Source organism: Aulonocara stuartgranti (assembly GCF_965226115.1).
Source record: "Aulonocara stuartgranti genome assembly, chromosome: 18".
NCBI classification, from domain to species: domain Eukaryota; kingdom Metazoa; phylum Chordata; class Actinopteri; order Cichliformes; family Cichlidae; genus Aulonocara; species Aulonocara stuartgranti.
The window spans coordinates 13,097,375-13,113,560 of record NC_138954.1 but is presented as its reverse complement, the minus strand read 5'-3'; the positions used below and the strand labels follow the sequence as shown (position 1 = coordinate 13,113,560).

The following is a 16,186-nucleotide window of genomic DNA, read 5'->3' as shown; positions in this document are numbered from 1 at the left end:
ACGCATTTCCGGGAGAAATAATGAAAGTGGAAAAAAAAACTGTAAAACCTCCATGTTTTATCTGTGGTCAAAACAAAAAAAAAAAAGTGTCTTTTGATCACCTAGTTGTCCACATTTGGATTGATATCATTCTCAAGACTGTCTCCTGCAATATTGGAGTATAATTTAATAAAATTGGATGTCTGGAAGTATATATGTATCTTATCATTGCAATAAAAATATAGAAAGCACAATGAGCACTGTGATTTTGTTTCTAATATTAGATCTGTGACCACCAAAAACAAATTAATTTTTTCCCCCACAAATATTTGCAATACATGTAGCAAAGGCACTGATTAATTTAAAATGTTTTAGTTTAGCCCATCTCTTCTCCTCTTCAAGATCTTTTGACTTCTGGACAGATTATAGGGCAGTGGGGGATTTTTGTGGGATTATTTCTTCAATGTCCTGCTCTGGCCACTCGTTTGAATGTGTGACTCCAACTCAACTTATCCCTCAAACTACCTGACCTTTGTGTCAAGTATCATTGGCGCGAGTAAGCACTACAAATCAGGGACAGAATGGCTTTTTTTTCACAGATTCCAGAATTTCCAAACCCAAAGAGGGACTGCATTCCCAAGGATCAAACTTCTTCAGTCCTGCCATGAATCTTCTAAGAGAGACCTGAAAGGACCTAATCTGATTGTACGTGCCAGCACGCTCTAGCACATTAAAAAAATACAAGGTGTTTTTGGCCACACCACACCAAATCTTCACCCAATCATCAGATTTGTATGAAAGCTTGTTTCTGCCTTTGAATTAAAAAAAAAAAAAAAAAAAAAAGTCAGGCAGAACAAAGTTGAAATTTTGAGGTATACCAAATTTGATCTTACCTACTGAACAAGTCAAAATTTTAAGATAAACAAATTTCTATTTCAGTGCCACAAACATTCAATTTTATTTATATAGCGCCAAATCACAACAAAAGTCACCTCAAGGCGCTTCATAGATACAGAGAAAAACCCAACAATCATATGACCCCCTATGAGCAAGCACTTTGGTGACAGTGGAAAAGGAAAAACTCCCTTTTAAAAGGAAGAAACCTCCGGCAGAACCAGGCTCAGGGAGGGGCGGGGCCATCTGCTGCAACCGGTTGGGGTGAGACATGCTTCCATTAATTTGCTTACCTGCGCTTTAACCCACTTCCTGACAATTAATTTTAAATACCTGGCTCACTGTGTGCAGCGCACCAAAACGTGAAGCAAACATGGCAAGACTTACATCTAAAAACAGCAGCAGTGCTAACATCAGTCCAGAGAAACAGCAGTGAATGACACGTAATTGTAGAAAATGTGCTTATTGAATGATTTTTACTGGCTAACTAGAACTACTAGTTTTCTCATAAGAGCTAAAAAAAAAAAACTGATTTGATGAAGGGAGAGTTTGGGTTCACATAAAGATGAAAAAAGGAAAAAAAAGTTTGTTTTTTCTTTATTTTTAAGTTTGGCTCCTGCTACATCTTTTAATCATTTCACAATCTGTTGATAACGACGGCGACACAGAAATCTGACTTGCATAATAACTCAGGCTGAGAAGTTTGTAAGGCAGCTGAAACATGAAGTGTTTTACGGTGAGAACAGAAAGTAGGCCGTGAACTCCACAAGACGTTCATAAAGTAGAAAACAATCACATACAGTCGTCTTTGGTTTACTCCGTGATAGAAATTTCATTTTAAGTCGACTGTTTTCTTAAACTTGCTTCAAACTCCTGTCCTGAAAATATTCAGATATTACATAAATATGACGTTAAATAAATTAATCCTAGATTCTTGTATTTACAAATGTACATTTAAAGGTTGAGTACAAAGAGTATGTTTGCTTCATTTCAGCTTTCAGTGTATCTCTACGTTTATGTCGCTAACATCTAGCACTCTTACACTTATCATTGATGATTGTTTAGTACTCATGAGGAGCTTCGGGTGGTCATCATCATGCAATTGTTAAGATTTTTTTTTTTCCATTCCCGGGTAAGATGAAACATGCTTTCTTTCTGGAAGATACACATAAACTACAGTGTGTATTCACTGGACTGTAATGCGTTGATGACTTGGGGTGCAAATGATCACTGTGCACCGCTGATTTGACGCTGATTTGGTTGCAGACGATTCCTCAGTTCGTCTCTGAACAAACCTGATCCCTTCGTTCTCTCCGGGCTGCTGCAGAGAGCTTCAGGTGAATGTCTTTGAACCCCAACAATACCAGTCAGTTTTCTGTGTCTGACGAGTCAGAGGTGTCTGCGAGTCGGGCCTGCCTCTTGCGTACGTTCCAGTGCAAACACTGAGCCAGACTTTCAAACCAGTCATACACCAGGTCGTGACAACAGATCGATGGCACCGGATAACAGGAGGTCGTGATCTTAATACTGTGGGTAGAAGAACAGACGGAAGAATCATCTTAAAACTGAGGAAAAAAGTATTTGTAGTGAATCTGTTACAGACGTCGACACTTGTGCTTACCAGTCTCCGTGCTGGATCTCCTGCCTCTTCCTGCCATCAAACGACACCCAGGCAGTGTTCCTGGCATCAGGGGACAACGTGATCTGTTTCAAGGAAGGCGAGGACAGACTGTCAGTGTTAGAGTTAAAACAACATCAGCCAGGCGAGCAGCTCCATTTTACTTTTAAAGCATTTTCTAACCAGCACTGACAAACTTACGGATGAGAACAAAGGGCACGTCACTCATTTTGTGAGCATCTGGCCATGAACCAAAGCACCAATGCAAAAACTGCTGTTGTTACCAGATAAAACAAAGTGACTATAATTCAGAGCGGCTGACAGGAACAATTTTATGAAATGTATCCAATATTTCTCATTCAAACCCTTGTTAGAGCTGGTATAAGTAAGAGGGTTACTGGAGTTATTCCACAACGGTGGGGTAAAAATTTAATTAAGATATTTAAGCCTGTAATAAAGTGATGGACAGACCACCAGCCTCACAGCAAGAAGCTTGCTCGTTCGAACCGCCTGACCTGGTACCCGGAGGATTGTGGGTTTTCTCTAACAGTCCAAAGACTTACATGTTAGGTTACCTGGTGTTTGTTTGTAGATGCCTCCAGACCAGTGTTAATGTCACTGACCAATACATTTCATCAATGGCCTTTTCTTCTGACAAAAACAAAACAATAGCTAAATAAAAACGAATGCACGAGGACAAAAGCTATGATGAAATGTACCGACACTTTTATGAATGAGCTGAAGATAGTCTGTTGAGACGAAATCCAATCAGAACTAATTAAGTTGTGTAGAATGGTGGTACACGTTTGGAACAGATCTTCTTGTGCAGTAAGGTTAGACACGCACATTTGTTGTGCCCATAAGACACAGTCTGAGCTGGGTTGGGGGGCGGCCACTAAATAGTACATGGACTGGTTCTTTTATAGCTTTTTTCTACTGTACTTGTTTTATAAACCATGCCTCATTCCCCCATTCATAGAAGCACTTTTTTTCCTATCTAAGATTCACACACTCACTCTCTGGTCGGATCAGAGAACAACTTGGGGTTCATCATCTTGCCCAAAGGTCTATTTTGTAAATCTTGGTGATACCATGTTTCAGAGAGGAGGATTATCTGTAGTACACTCATTGGCTGGTGACTTGTGACTGACATGTCATTAGCGTATGTGCGAACAGCTGCACAGTCAGATGCGACCATTCCTCTGTTCATCTTTTGGTTTTGTTTATTTTAAGCCAAGGTAGCAATGGTGAAAACACTAAAATATAGGCTTCAAAATGGGACTTCACTAACCAGTAGCTGATCTCATGGCAGCTGCATCCTTTATACTGTGTTGGCAGATCGTGTTGATGGCTCTTTTCGCGTTATTTTGGCTCAAGGTGAATACAGTGAGTGAGTTTGGGCTATTAGTGTGGTGTGAAAGCGCACTGTTGTGTGGGGGGAAAAAGATGCTGGATTTCTAGCAATATGGACTTCTATAGATTATGTTAGATTCATAATTGTTGTTTGGCAACATTTAAATATGATTTAGTTTTTTCCTTCCGTCAGCACTGAGAGAACATTTAATATATACAAAACACAATAAAGATGTTTCCAACCTCCTCCTTACCATGAGCTCCACCCCAGCAGGAACCACGATGGGCCTGAAAGAGAGCGAGTGGGGGCAAATGGGAGTGACCATGATGGCGGGGACATTGGGATGGATCATAGAAGCTCCTGCTGCAGCCGCGTACGCCGTGCTGCCTGTAGGTGTGGACACGATCAAACCTGGAGAACAGAGTGAGATGGAGGCAGTTTATAACATTTGCCTTTGAGTTTATTTGTACACAAACACTTTGTTTCAGCTCTAGTAGAAACCGAATCAGTGCTCTGGAAGAAGCACAGACCCACCGTCTCCCTGCACTGAGGTGATGAGTCGTCCATCAAGGTACAAGTCCACGTTGGACAGGTAGGAGGAGGGTCCTCGATCCACCACCACCTCATTCAACACCTGCACATGTACGTGTACACACACACACACACACACACACACACACACACACACACACACACACACACACACACAATAGATAAGATCAGAAGGCCTAGGGAACTCTGCCATGTTCTTAGAAAGGATATAAATCCTCTCTCCGAATACTGAAGACCCAAAATATGCAACTGCAGTGCCATCTTTTGACCAAATGACACATACTTAACTCATTCACTGCCATTGACGTCTATAGCCGTCAATTGCAGTGAATGAGTCAATGGGTTTAACTCATTCACTGCCAATGGCTGGCAGTGAATGAGTTAATATGAGCAGTTATCTATAAATGTGAATTTAGTGCAGTAAAATGAAAAAGCAAATAAATGTCTTTAGCTCGGGCTCACTAAAACACAGTTAAAAAATAAAACTGTAGCAATGGTTGTGATTTTACAGATCAAGGAAACTGTATATAGACTGTATGGAGACAGCAGAAAAGATTGTATGAACTTGCCAGAGTGTCATGCTGTTAATATCCACATGGTGGTGCTATTTACAACAAAATTAAATCAGTTTGTCCTTTTAAGTTGGCACTAAAATTTCAGCAAAATGTCCGGTTGATTTTTCCACCAAACACTCAAACAAGCAAATCTAATAAAAGGAAGCCTCTGGTTGGAGATGAAGGTCTAATAAACAAACTGGTTGTCATGTAAATTGTAAATAAACTCCACACCCATTGAGCAGTAAAACACAGAATAACATATCCATGTGTTCCCTGAAGACAGCCTTAAATCTGCTCAGTGTACTCCATAAAACAATAAACTAGTACATTACAGAAAGAAAAAAGTACAAGCAGACTGACTGCAAACAAATCATGTTCCACACTTCAGTGAGTCTCACAGCCTGCTGCAGCACCGTGTTGTGATGTCTGACAGATATACTGACGTCAGCTGAGCACAACGCAAACATCCTGCTGGGTGCAAGCAGACATGATGTAATGTGAGGTCAAACTGAAGCTCAGGGATCAGAACAATCCGTCACTGTCTTTCATCGATGAGCCTAAAAACTCCAGGGGGGTGAGAGGACTAAGGAGAGGGCTGTGCTTAGAGAGAGAGGCTATGTGTGTGTGTCGTGTTCGCTAGTTACACAGTGTGTCAAACCGAGAACGTCAGGAATCATTAAATATCCATTCGGCACTGACTCCACTGTTGACGCCACAGTATCCTTGGAAACTGGCTCAACAAACATTCATAACATCCGAATTTCTCTCCCGAGCAGCTTTATTATGACTGTTGCCATGGCAACCAAGCTGATGATCCCTCACTGAGCCCTAGACTACACACACATACACACACAGTCAGGTTCCATCATCTTAATGGCGTGCAGGAGTGTGATCGGGAATTAACAAGGAGGCCAAACTGCAGTCCCATGAGCCCAAATATTTACAGGAACTAAGGAACCACAGGAACTTAACTGGGAACTAAGAGGTCCCAGCTGCTGAATCTAAAGGACCTCAGAGAGATTAATCATATGATAGATTTAAAAAGGACTGCATTTTAGAGACCCGCAAGGAAACAGCAACATGGTTGTGGTGCTTTCCTTGGCATCTCAATGATCTCAGGTACAAAAGTTAAACCTAAGGCTTTTAGAGAGTTAACTGGATTTTAAATCAAATAATCAGGTTGTGACTGGAATGTAGACTTTCAGTTTTAACTTAAAAGGTTTAACAAAAGTACTGTTTAAGAATTCATTTTCATACATAGTCTCACATTTTCAGAAGTCCTAATTTTGAAATCCTTCAACATACTGTTGTTTTTTTGCAGGCTGATTGGCTGGTAACCCTATCATCATCATCATCTTCAGGGTTTCCCACAAAAACCTTAGGTGGTTTGTGTTTTAAGATTTCTTTTAAGTGTGTGTTCAGTTAGATAAAGTATTTTATCAGCCTTTTACACAGGTAAAACCTGCCTGAAAAGGTTAGTCAAACTATCAGACGCAGCATTAAAGATGCAGTCACACTGAGTGATAAAAGTGTGTAAACAGCATACTGGAAATACATTTAAGGGCTTTTACTGGTAATTGTATATTTAAGACATTTTGAGACTCACAGACACCCTGATAAATTCAAAGGAGCCATGACTGTGAAAAAGTAAACTGAAAACTCAGCGCATCTGTCTCCAAAGTACACAAACAGCTGAGGGACGCAACGAAGCAATCAGCTAATTAACAGATGCTTCTCTCCTGCCCTGACACTGTTTTTTCACTCTCTTTGACATCAAACTGTTAGGTCGTTCAATGAAGGTTTGTAACCCTTGCCCTCATTATAATATTTTAATTTATCATTTAGTGGCACTGATAACCGCGTGAATAAAAGTTTGCATCAGCCATGTGTCTTCAAGCTAGCCACAAGAGTTTCATCTGTTGCCTGACAGCTGCACACTTTCTTCACACCAGAAACCCCAGAAGGGTTGACTGTGAATGGGTAAATGTGACCTGTGCTGTAGGAACTGAGTGCTTCATAAGAACAGAAAAGCTCATTCTATCCACCTACTAAATTCCTAAAATTATTCTTCAAAATCATGAAACATTTATGTTTATCTTGAGAATTGTCCAACCATTAATCTGATGATCTGATCATCAGAATGACGTACAATCCACCTCAGCTTCTAAACAAGAACACAAAAGCCAACAAGCTTATTTTTGGGGCGTAAACAGTCCAGCAGCTGATATTCTCACTGACCATTTTAACAAACCTGTAGCTGCAGGGTGACCCTGCCAGCATCAGTGTTGGTGTGTCCATGAGGAAGGAGTCCATTGTGCTCCGGCTGTTGTTGTGGCCCTCCGCTGTACGGCTGCTCTCCTGTTCTCTGAAGCATGTCCTTCACCACCTTCACCTTCAGACGACTGCGCAGAGTGATTGCTGCGTTGCCTGAAAGTCCCCCAAAAATTGCCGATCAGGTAAAAAGTTTCCAATGAAACTATTATTATCCAGAAAGAGCTGCAGTTTACCTTCAAACACTTTGGCTACTTCAGTCTTGTATGACTCAAACTTGAACGGTGTCAGAAAGCCCAGAGAGCCAAGGTGGAATGCCATGACTGGAGGGACACTTCCCTGCGGAAAAGAGAAGGCACGTCATTATGTAAAAATTAAAACCAACTCAGAACAATAGAAATGATCCAACCTATACTTTGAAAAGCTCATCGACAGGAAAACTGTAATTAAATATTCAAGTCCAAGCATTTCTTTTTATATTTTAAACAAACATTAATTCAGAAGAGAAGGAATCTGAAAGATTTGTTATGGTTATAATGCAATTACAATGCAAAATGAACATCTGTTATAATATTACACACACGGCAACTTCTAAAACACAGTGTGTCTTTGATGTGATTCATTTTGCTATTCTGAGTCTGTAACATGAAGGAGCAACAGTCATAAATTACTCACCAGGGTTAAAAACGCTACATTAAAATAGAAACAGTGGAAAATGTAAAACTCGCTTTTTTTTTCTTTTATGTCACCGCTACAAAGGTCTTGGCTAACGTCAATAAGGTTTTCTGACATTTAGAAAAAAAAAAAAGAAAAAAAAAATCACAATACCTGGAAGAGCGAAGAGGCGTAAAGCAAAGTCCCGTCGCCACCCAGACAAATGATGAGATCGATGCAGTCGGATATATCATCATAACCTGACGTCACACAAAGTAAGTGCTTAAAAAATACAACAATGTTACTTCAAGCACGAGCCATTAAAAGATTTCCCCCTCATCAGACACTGCCAACATCTTTCATCATATTTACTCAATACTCAGGATCCCTTATTAAAGTTTCACCTTTTGCACTACTTTATAACAGTCACAACACAGATTGTCAGAATATTTCATTAATGGCAGTTTAAGTGTTTTTAATAGAAAAACACATTGGGAAAAAATGCTGCATGGGAGCATCCAATAACATGAATGACAAGGAAACAGCCACCATATGTAGTGAGGTACTGATCCAACACAACATTAACTAGGAAAACAGAGCAGTGGTTCAAACATGCAACATCCTCTCTCTGATAGCAACTCTTCAAACTGAACACGCTTATTTAACAAACAACGACACATCCTTTAAAGTACTACAATATAAGATCCGAGCGCTGGAGCCTATCATAGCTGTCACAGGGCAAGAGGTGGGGTACACCCTGGGCAGGTCTTTCAGATAAAAACCTACATGAAGTAGGGACAATGAGACTAAAGAGCTATAGGAACAAAAAGATGCAAAGCACAAATAAACAGAAAAACCCAACACTGACAACACTACTTCGGCTGTAGCTAATGTAGTTAATGGAAACAATTTAATAAACCCAACAAAAAACAGATCAGGAAAGAAAATTTAGCAAAGCTGCTCTTTATCTTGGTTTGAAGGATGACTTTATAAATAAAGATCATTTAGTTATACTATAAAAAGAAGATGAAATGCAATAGAAACAACACATTGTTATACATGTTTTTTTTAACACATCTCCAGTACCCTTTTTATTTTTTTAAACAGAAACACAGGAAATAATGAAAAATGAATGTAAATAATTTTAAATATGTAATCATTCTGAAAGGAAAACTGTAAGTTCAGCAAGTTCTTTGCATTGCTGATGTGGTCATCTTAAGAGTAGAAATAGAATAGCGCTTAGGGTAACATAATAATTCAACACTTCATCTTTGCCATTTTTACACTTTTACTGAAGAATAAACATCAAAAGATTGCACCTTTTACTAAACACAAATATCTGGTCTTCTAATGGTCAAGTTTTGTGTTGCTTTGGGTCTCACCCTCTCTGAAGGTGCAGAGCTGATTACGGATTGAGCCGAACGCCTCGTCCTTCGACAGCGTGGCGTCATCTGCGACCCTGCGCTCCACGTACACCATCATCTGCTTCTCCTGACACAAAAACGCACAACAACAGCCAAAACACACACAGACATCTCTTAAGTGTAAGCCTTTCAAAATAACGTTAAACATGTGCCAAACACATGTAGCTAGCTTAGTGATAGCACCTGTATGGAATGCAAATATGTGGATTCACTGTCCAACACCGACCGTCTGGTTTCACAAAGTACAGCTTTTTTTTTTGTTTTTTTAAAACAAACATCTGGTCACAAGGTGTTGTAACTGCTTGAAACGAGACTATAACTTACATGTCTGGACGCTTTCCTGCATTCTTCTTTATGATTATTTGTTGCTCTTAAGGTCTACAAGTGTGTCAGTGTACACTTGGTTCTTTGCCATGTTTCTCAGTAGGTACATGGGTGAAGTTTACAACTCGCCAACAGACAAAACTGAAGTGAAATCACTTTTTAAAGAGACGGCTCAGCCCAAACTCTACTTTTGTTCTGGCCTATTTTTTGTTATTAATTTATGTATGTTGCCCAATTTTGGAGATACTTGTTGTTAAAAAGAAAAGTCTGTCTTCTCTGAAAGAAAAACAAACAAACACAGTCTGTTGTCCTGGTAAAACACAGACACATGGTAGTGTCCGCTGGATATAAAAGATAATTTAATCAGACCAGGCCACCTTCTTTCGTGGCACTCAGAGCAGTCTGTGCCGCCCTGTGTGATCCGTCAGTATTAATTTGTTCTTTAGCAGCTCTTATGTAGGGCTGGACCATGCAGGCAAGCTTTCCCTGACCACAAACATCAGTAAGCTTCGGGTGCCTTTGTCCTTTTTGCCCCAGGTTACCTGTAGACCCTCAACTCAAACTATCCCAAAACACCTGCCATTTTGGGGATGCTCTAACTCAGCAGCCTAGCATCGAAGCTTTTATCTCGCTGACACATGAACTTTGAAAACTGTCTGATCGCTGCCTGACTAACATACTCTTAACAGCAGACGCGGTAATAACATAATCAGTGTCAGTAGTTTTATTGTTGTGGAAAATGGGAGTGCAGTACATTATCGACTGTATGACACTATAAACGCTGGGTCCTGTACCTCTACTAGAAACCTGCAGAGCTCTTTGAAAGGTTCAGCCAGGCTCTCATCTCTGATTTTCCTGATGACGAGCACATTCACTGGAGGTTTGTTCCAGGTGAGCCTCTGGCTGGCTGGGTCTTGGATGTGCCTGGGACACGGACACAGACATAGAGAAACAAGTGAATAAACAAACACCTAAAACTACAAACGCCGTCTCTCCGCGGCAGGTTATAAAACACACACAAAAAAGAAGAAATGAACACATATAATATATTTAAATGAGTTTAACGTAACCCTACCACATTGTACTGATAGTTTAGGTCAGTCTGCTTTTGATCCTGACAGACATCAAATGAAGTAAATCCGACTGATACCATGTCTTCTCAATTAAATAAATATGATTCAGTATTCTCAAAGAGCCTAGTCATTCATTAACCGTGATGAATGACTCGGTCACGTTGAGGTCATGTCTGTACAGGCTGGGGTCAAATTCCAAACACAAGAATATATAAAATGCTCTTTTCCTCATCCCTTTACCTTTTATCTCCCTTCTTCTTTGTGTGGCGGATAACAGGCATTGTGCAGGTAAATCTGTCTGTATGCGTGTTCACAAATCAAGGCCAAAGAAACTCTTTACGATCAGGTGACGATCACTATCTGTAGCCCACTTTGTAAGCCTTCCCATCTCAGGTAATATCCAATCACAGCATTCTAAATTTATCTTATCTCATTCAGTTACACAAACTCATCTGTGTCAATGTCCTAACAAACACAAAGTCCGACTCATTCAGCACCCTCATGCTTACATGACTGAAGTTGGGTTGGGAAGAATGCAGGCTTTGGGTCCGAAGTGAGTGGCTGGATACGGTCCATGTAGAAAGTGGGCTCTTCTGTGAGAAGGAAAGACAGTGGAGTCAAGAGAACATCACCTCACGTCCCAAGCAGCAGAGCTGTGCCAGTGGCACGAAGGACCAGCTGGCAACCTGCAGTGCAAACCTCTTAGGAGAACTTTCCGCTGTGTCGCTTGCTGAACTGCAGGGCTCCAAGTGCTCGTGTTGGCCTGGCAACCTCCGGCGCTCAATCTCCCACAGCAGCTGTTCATGATCGCCCCCCCGTCGCTGCGACCTCTTCCCATCCCGTCGTTTCCTTGGTGACTTGGACGAGTGCTCCCTGTGCTTAGAGGCCCTGGGTGACTCTGACATCTGACCGAGCGGGGCGGAGGGTCGCAACATGGCTCTGTCCGGCACTGCTAGGGGCCTCGATGGAGGACTGGTCTCTGAATTTTCCATCCTGCAATCAAGGAACATAAATACTGGGTTTGGATGATTTCTTATAAAAATCAGTCAAACTTGAGTAAAGTTCACATCTGACAACACAGGAATCAGGTGACTGGTTTTGGTACAATAAGCCATTCAAAGTTTTACCCTCATGTTATGAAAATCTTCCAAGTCACAAGATCTTGGAGTACATTTTAAATTACATTAATTTTTCAGGCATTTTTGAGTCCTCATATTATATCATAAGGAATGTCTAATTTTTACCAACATTTAAATACATGCTCATCTTCTAGTCATGATCTCCTAAGTTTAAATACTTTTCCAATATAGTAATTCCCAATGTCCATCAAATTCCTGTGCACTTCAATTGTAATTCTTAAGGTTTATAAACAAAGAAATCTGACTGAGGCAATCAAGTGGGAGGCACTCATTGATTTGAGGTACTCATTACTGAAATACTTAAGAGCCCCCCCCCAAAAAAGGAAACTATGACAATGCCTGACTATTTGAAATAAAAATCACCCAATGCTTTGTTACGTTATTTATTACTTGGTTCCAGCTTCTCAAAGAGGAGGATTTGCTGCTTTTTATTGTTTTATAAAATGATACATTTCATGTCCTAGGATTGTGACATGTTGAATAGACCACAGGAAGCTTTGCCTATACCAGACTTCTTTCAGCTGCTCCCTTTAGAGGTCACCACAGCAGATAATCAGCCTCCATCTCACCCTGTCCCTAGTATCCTCCTCTGTCACATCAGCCCTTTCTATGGCTTCCTTCTCTGTCCTCAGAATCTTCTCTGAGGTCTTCCGCTGTTCAGCTCCACATTCAACATAATTTGGCCAGTATATCCACTATCACTCTTCTGCATATGTCCAAACCATCTCAGCCTCATCTCTTTGTCTCTAAACCACTTAACCTAAGCCGTCCCTCTGATGTACTCTTTTTTAATCCTGTCCATCCTGGTCAGTCCCAATGAAAATCCTCACACCTTCAGCTCTGCCTCCTGTCTTATTGTTAGTGCCATCCTCTACCCTATACAGCAACGCCTATACCAGACAGACAGACATTTAAAGGCCAAATAATAATAATAATGATGATGATAAATTATAAAAGCTCAAGAGTCCCACAACGTAATTGTTTTTAAATGTGCCTGATAAAGTAAACCAGTATATGTATGTATTTAGTGAGCAGATAATCCTTCAACCTCAGAGGTTGAAACCTCTAAATGACCCTAACAAATCACAAATAAAACATTTTTACTTGACTGATAAATCGTCTCTGTTCAACTGCAGGTTAATTAGAAAAATAATGACTGATCATTTCAATCATATGGACTTCTCCATCCTAACCGGTGAAATATACGTCAAGAAAACACAGCTGTACAACTTTCTGTTCAGCCCTCATTTTCCAGCAGTGGCCTTGGGCCCAGTTCGGCTGACATAACCGTCCGTTTATAACACATTGCGCTCGCAGAAATTAAACTAACAGACACACACATAGACACACAAACACCTCAGTACCTGCCGTGACTAACGGCTTTGGAGCCGTTGATCTGTTGACAGCTACCGTTACCTAGCAATGGCTAACCGGCTAACGGGTCCGATTGGCAGTGAAACTTAACAAAGTGAAGCCTTACTGTGTCACAAACACGCGAACGCGCACATGTCGTTACTAATTCACCGCGGCTCGGGAATATTTAGACGGTACCGAGCGTGTATTTTAAAAACGGAAGCGCTGCTATCAAAGAGTACAAGTTGGCACGTTACAGAACGGCGCGTGACCGGGGAGGTGACGTCACCGTTTGTCAGACAGCGCTACAACCCCCGCTCTCTGAGCGTGCTTAAAGCCACAGCGCCACGCCTGCCTCTGCTGGTCAAAGACGGTACTACACCCTCATAATGCACACTAAAAATACACTCACCGGACACTTTATTAGCTACACTTTGATAGTACAGGGTTGGATTCCCTTTTTTCGTTCAGAGCAATCCCAAAATATTCATTACAGATTTTGGTCCATGACAGCATCACACAGCTCCTGCAGATCTGATGGCTTCACATCCATGATGTGAATTTCCTCTTCCACCAAATCCCTAACGTGCTCCGGTGGAGACTATGGAAGACATTTAAATAAAGTGATCATCACAGGTTTAAGAAACCAGTCTGTGATCCCACGTGAGATAAGTGTGAGTTTGCCTCACATTTCATCCACAGCTACCTTCTGTTGGCTCTCATAGGAATTTTTCCTGGGTATCTGTTGATGTGTCTTCCTGCTCACGCAAAAATAACTTATTTAGTTTTCCTGGTGTTTACACCAACTAACAAACCAACAATCTCTGTATCATCAGCAAAGCCAACATTAAAGACATCAGATGAGCCAGGCCAGCATTCATTAGTATGAGTAGATAAGACTAATGATTTAACATTCCCCTGTGGGGCTCCAGTGTCGGTGCTAATGGTGGGTGATACTTATCTTATTTATCACTCAATGATCTATCATTGAAAAAGGACTCAACCCTTATGATGGCTGCGCTGTCGACCTTTTTCTGTGACCACCTTTGCATTGTGTGGTCTTTCATTATGAAATCCAGATGGAAAGTCCACAAACAGAGCACATACATATGTTTTTGTTTTGGTTCAGATGACAGTGTATTACATGCACCATGTACTCTTCCTTCTTGTGGGTCCAGTTTTTTTTTTTGCATGTCGTTGAGAACACCATTCTCTCAAAAGTTAATGCTACTGGACAATAATCATTTGAAACCCCGTGGTTGTGACGTTTTTGAAGGAGGAGCTATTGATGATGGTTTTACAGGTTCTGGGAACACACTTCTTCCCTCCACACTACCAGTTAATCCATCAGGTCTGGCTGCTTTTCTAATATTGATCTTTCTAAAACGTTGAGTGCTGCAATCACTTGCTTGTCAAGCTTAAGCCGTTCCCTAATTCAGATGCGTTGAAGTGTGATCCTTCAAACCTCCCATATAATTTATTCAGTTCTTTCATCCCCACAAAACCTTTAAGTCACTTTTCCCTCTCTTGCCCTATCATTGTGTACACTCCCTGCTCCATCTGTGTTATCTTTCACTCTATTTTCTGCCTAGACACCTCATCATCACCCAATGATGACGAGGTGTTTGTTTGTTGGTTCAAATCCTCAGAGTAGCATACAGAGCACTGCAATGGCCCACTGCACTCATGGCTGGTTGGGCTCATTTTTACATCATGACTCAGAGGTTGCAAGCTTCCACCTTCAAGCCAAAATGATTCATGTTTTTATTAGTTAGCCTACTGGCATCCACCTGCTGGTAGACTGTTCTTTCCATCTTCCCACTGCCTGTTTCCCACCACCACATGCACAGGTGCTGAGTTTTTCACACCTCTCAGGTCCTGCATATTGCCATGCTGCTTGTCCTGACTCTGTGCTGCACTGCGTGCTCGCCATCCTCTTGAGATTAGCTGCTACATACAGATATCTGTGAATTATCCTCCTTTGAAACCCCAAACTACAGAATAAATTTGCACTCAGTCCGGGAGGAATTTTGTCAACCAAGCTCTGTGTATATTTCTCAACACTTGGACCCCCTCCCTGGTTTTTCTGGCTGTTCTCTTCCTTCTACCCGCAGGAATACCCTCATACCTGGATCCGAACGGGGTCTGGCTGCGTTTCCTCAACAGCCTTCTGATAGCGTCTGCCCAGCCTTGCCTTGGCTGCAGTTCCTCCTGACAGCTTCTGTGGTTGGAGATTTAATTTTAGCCTGGCTGCAGAGGACAAAACATGACTGCACAAAGCATTTTACTAAAGAACCTACATTATAAGAAATAAAAAACAAAAATTTTATTTATTGGAATAATGTGGATTTCCCTGTAACAAACTACAGAGAGGTATTATCTGTTGGCTTAAAACTTTGATCACAATAGCTCAGCTGAATTGTTTATCATTTCCCAGATCTCCAGAGGACCTAGATGATTTTGGTAACTCCCTGACTTTTATGTAGCACCAGTTTGAACTCAAAACCACTGGTGACATTATGCAGGTACAACACCACCAATTATAAAAAGGTAGAACATTCTTTCGTTGAGGTCCAAAAATAGCTGCTGGACACGTATGTCACTCCTGATGTTCTAAAGTGGCGACAGGTTTATTTTAGCATTGATAACTGGAAATGACTGTTTTCTGTATAACTCTATCAGTCTGTCACATCATAGTGGAAGAATTCTGGCCCATTCCTCTTTACGTTGCTTCACTTCATTAAGAATCACAGGCAGTCATTTATGCACAGCTCTGTTAAGATCTCTCCACAACATTTCAATCAGATTGAGGTCTAGACTTTGACTGGACCACTTACATTTTTCAGCAATTCTGCTGTAGATTTGTTGCAGTTTCGTTGTCCTGTCCCAGTTTGACCCAAGCTTTAGCTGCCAGACAGATGACCTCACATTTGACTTTAGAATACAGAGGAGTTTATGGTCGACTCAATGACTGTGGCTGTAAGACAAGGCCTA

At 41.1% G+C, this 16,186-nt stretch overlaps 1 protein-coding gene across 2 annotated transcripts; it reads right to left on the bottom strand.

Annotated features, from left to right (window-relative positions):
• Positions 1–1,453: 1,453 nt before the first annotated feature.
• On the bottom strand, positions 1,454–13,485 carry nadkb (NAD kinase b). 2 transcript variants are annotated; one of them, XM_082512944.1, is made up of 12 exons: positions 13,204–13,485; positions 11,400–11,693; positions 11,210–11,293; positions 10,422–10,551; positions 9,262–9,370; positions 8,054–8,139; positions 7,462–7,564; positions 7,206–7,381; positions 4,380–4,479; positions 4,099–4,256; positions 2,495–2,577; positions 1,454–2,400 (listed from the first exon to the last, which is right to left on the bottom strand). In XM_082512944.1, the coding sequence occupies exons 2-12, from the start codon at positions 11,690–11,692 to the stop codon at positions 2,241–2,243; spliced, it is 1,482 nt and encodes a 493-aa protein (XP_082369070.1). In that variant the 5' UTR covers position 11,693; positions 13,204–13,485; the 3' UTR covers positions 1,454–2,240. The 2 variants fall into 2 exon arrangements, with proteins under 2 accessions (XP_082369070.1, XP_082369071.1); XM_082512945.1 differs by having other exon boundaries at positions 13,320–13,485.
• Positions 13,486–16,186: the final 2,701 nt, after the last annotated feature.

Excerpts from the sequence above, each read along its gene's own strand:
- nadkb (XM_082512944.1), bottom strand. The coding sequence starts at position 11,692 with ATGGAAAATTCAGAGACCAGTCCTCCATCGAGGCCCCTAGCAGTGCCG. Across the intron at positions 8,140-9,261 it reads GCTCTGCACCTTCAGAGAGG|GTTATGATGATATATCCGAC; the intron begins GTGAGACCCAAA and ends GTGTGACGTCAG. Across the intron at positions 2,578-4,098 it reads CTGCTGGGGTGGAGCTCATG|ATCACGTTGTCCCCTGATGC; the intron begins GTAAGGAGGAGG and ends TCCTTGAAACAG.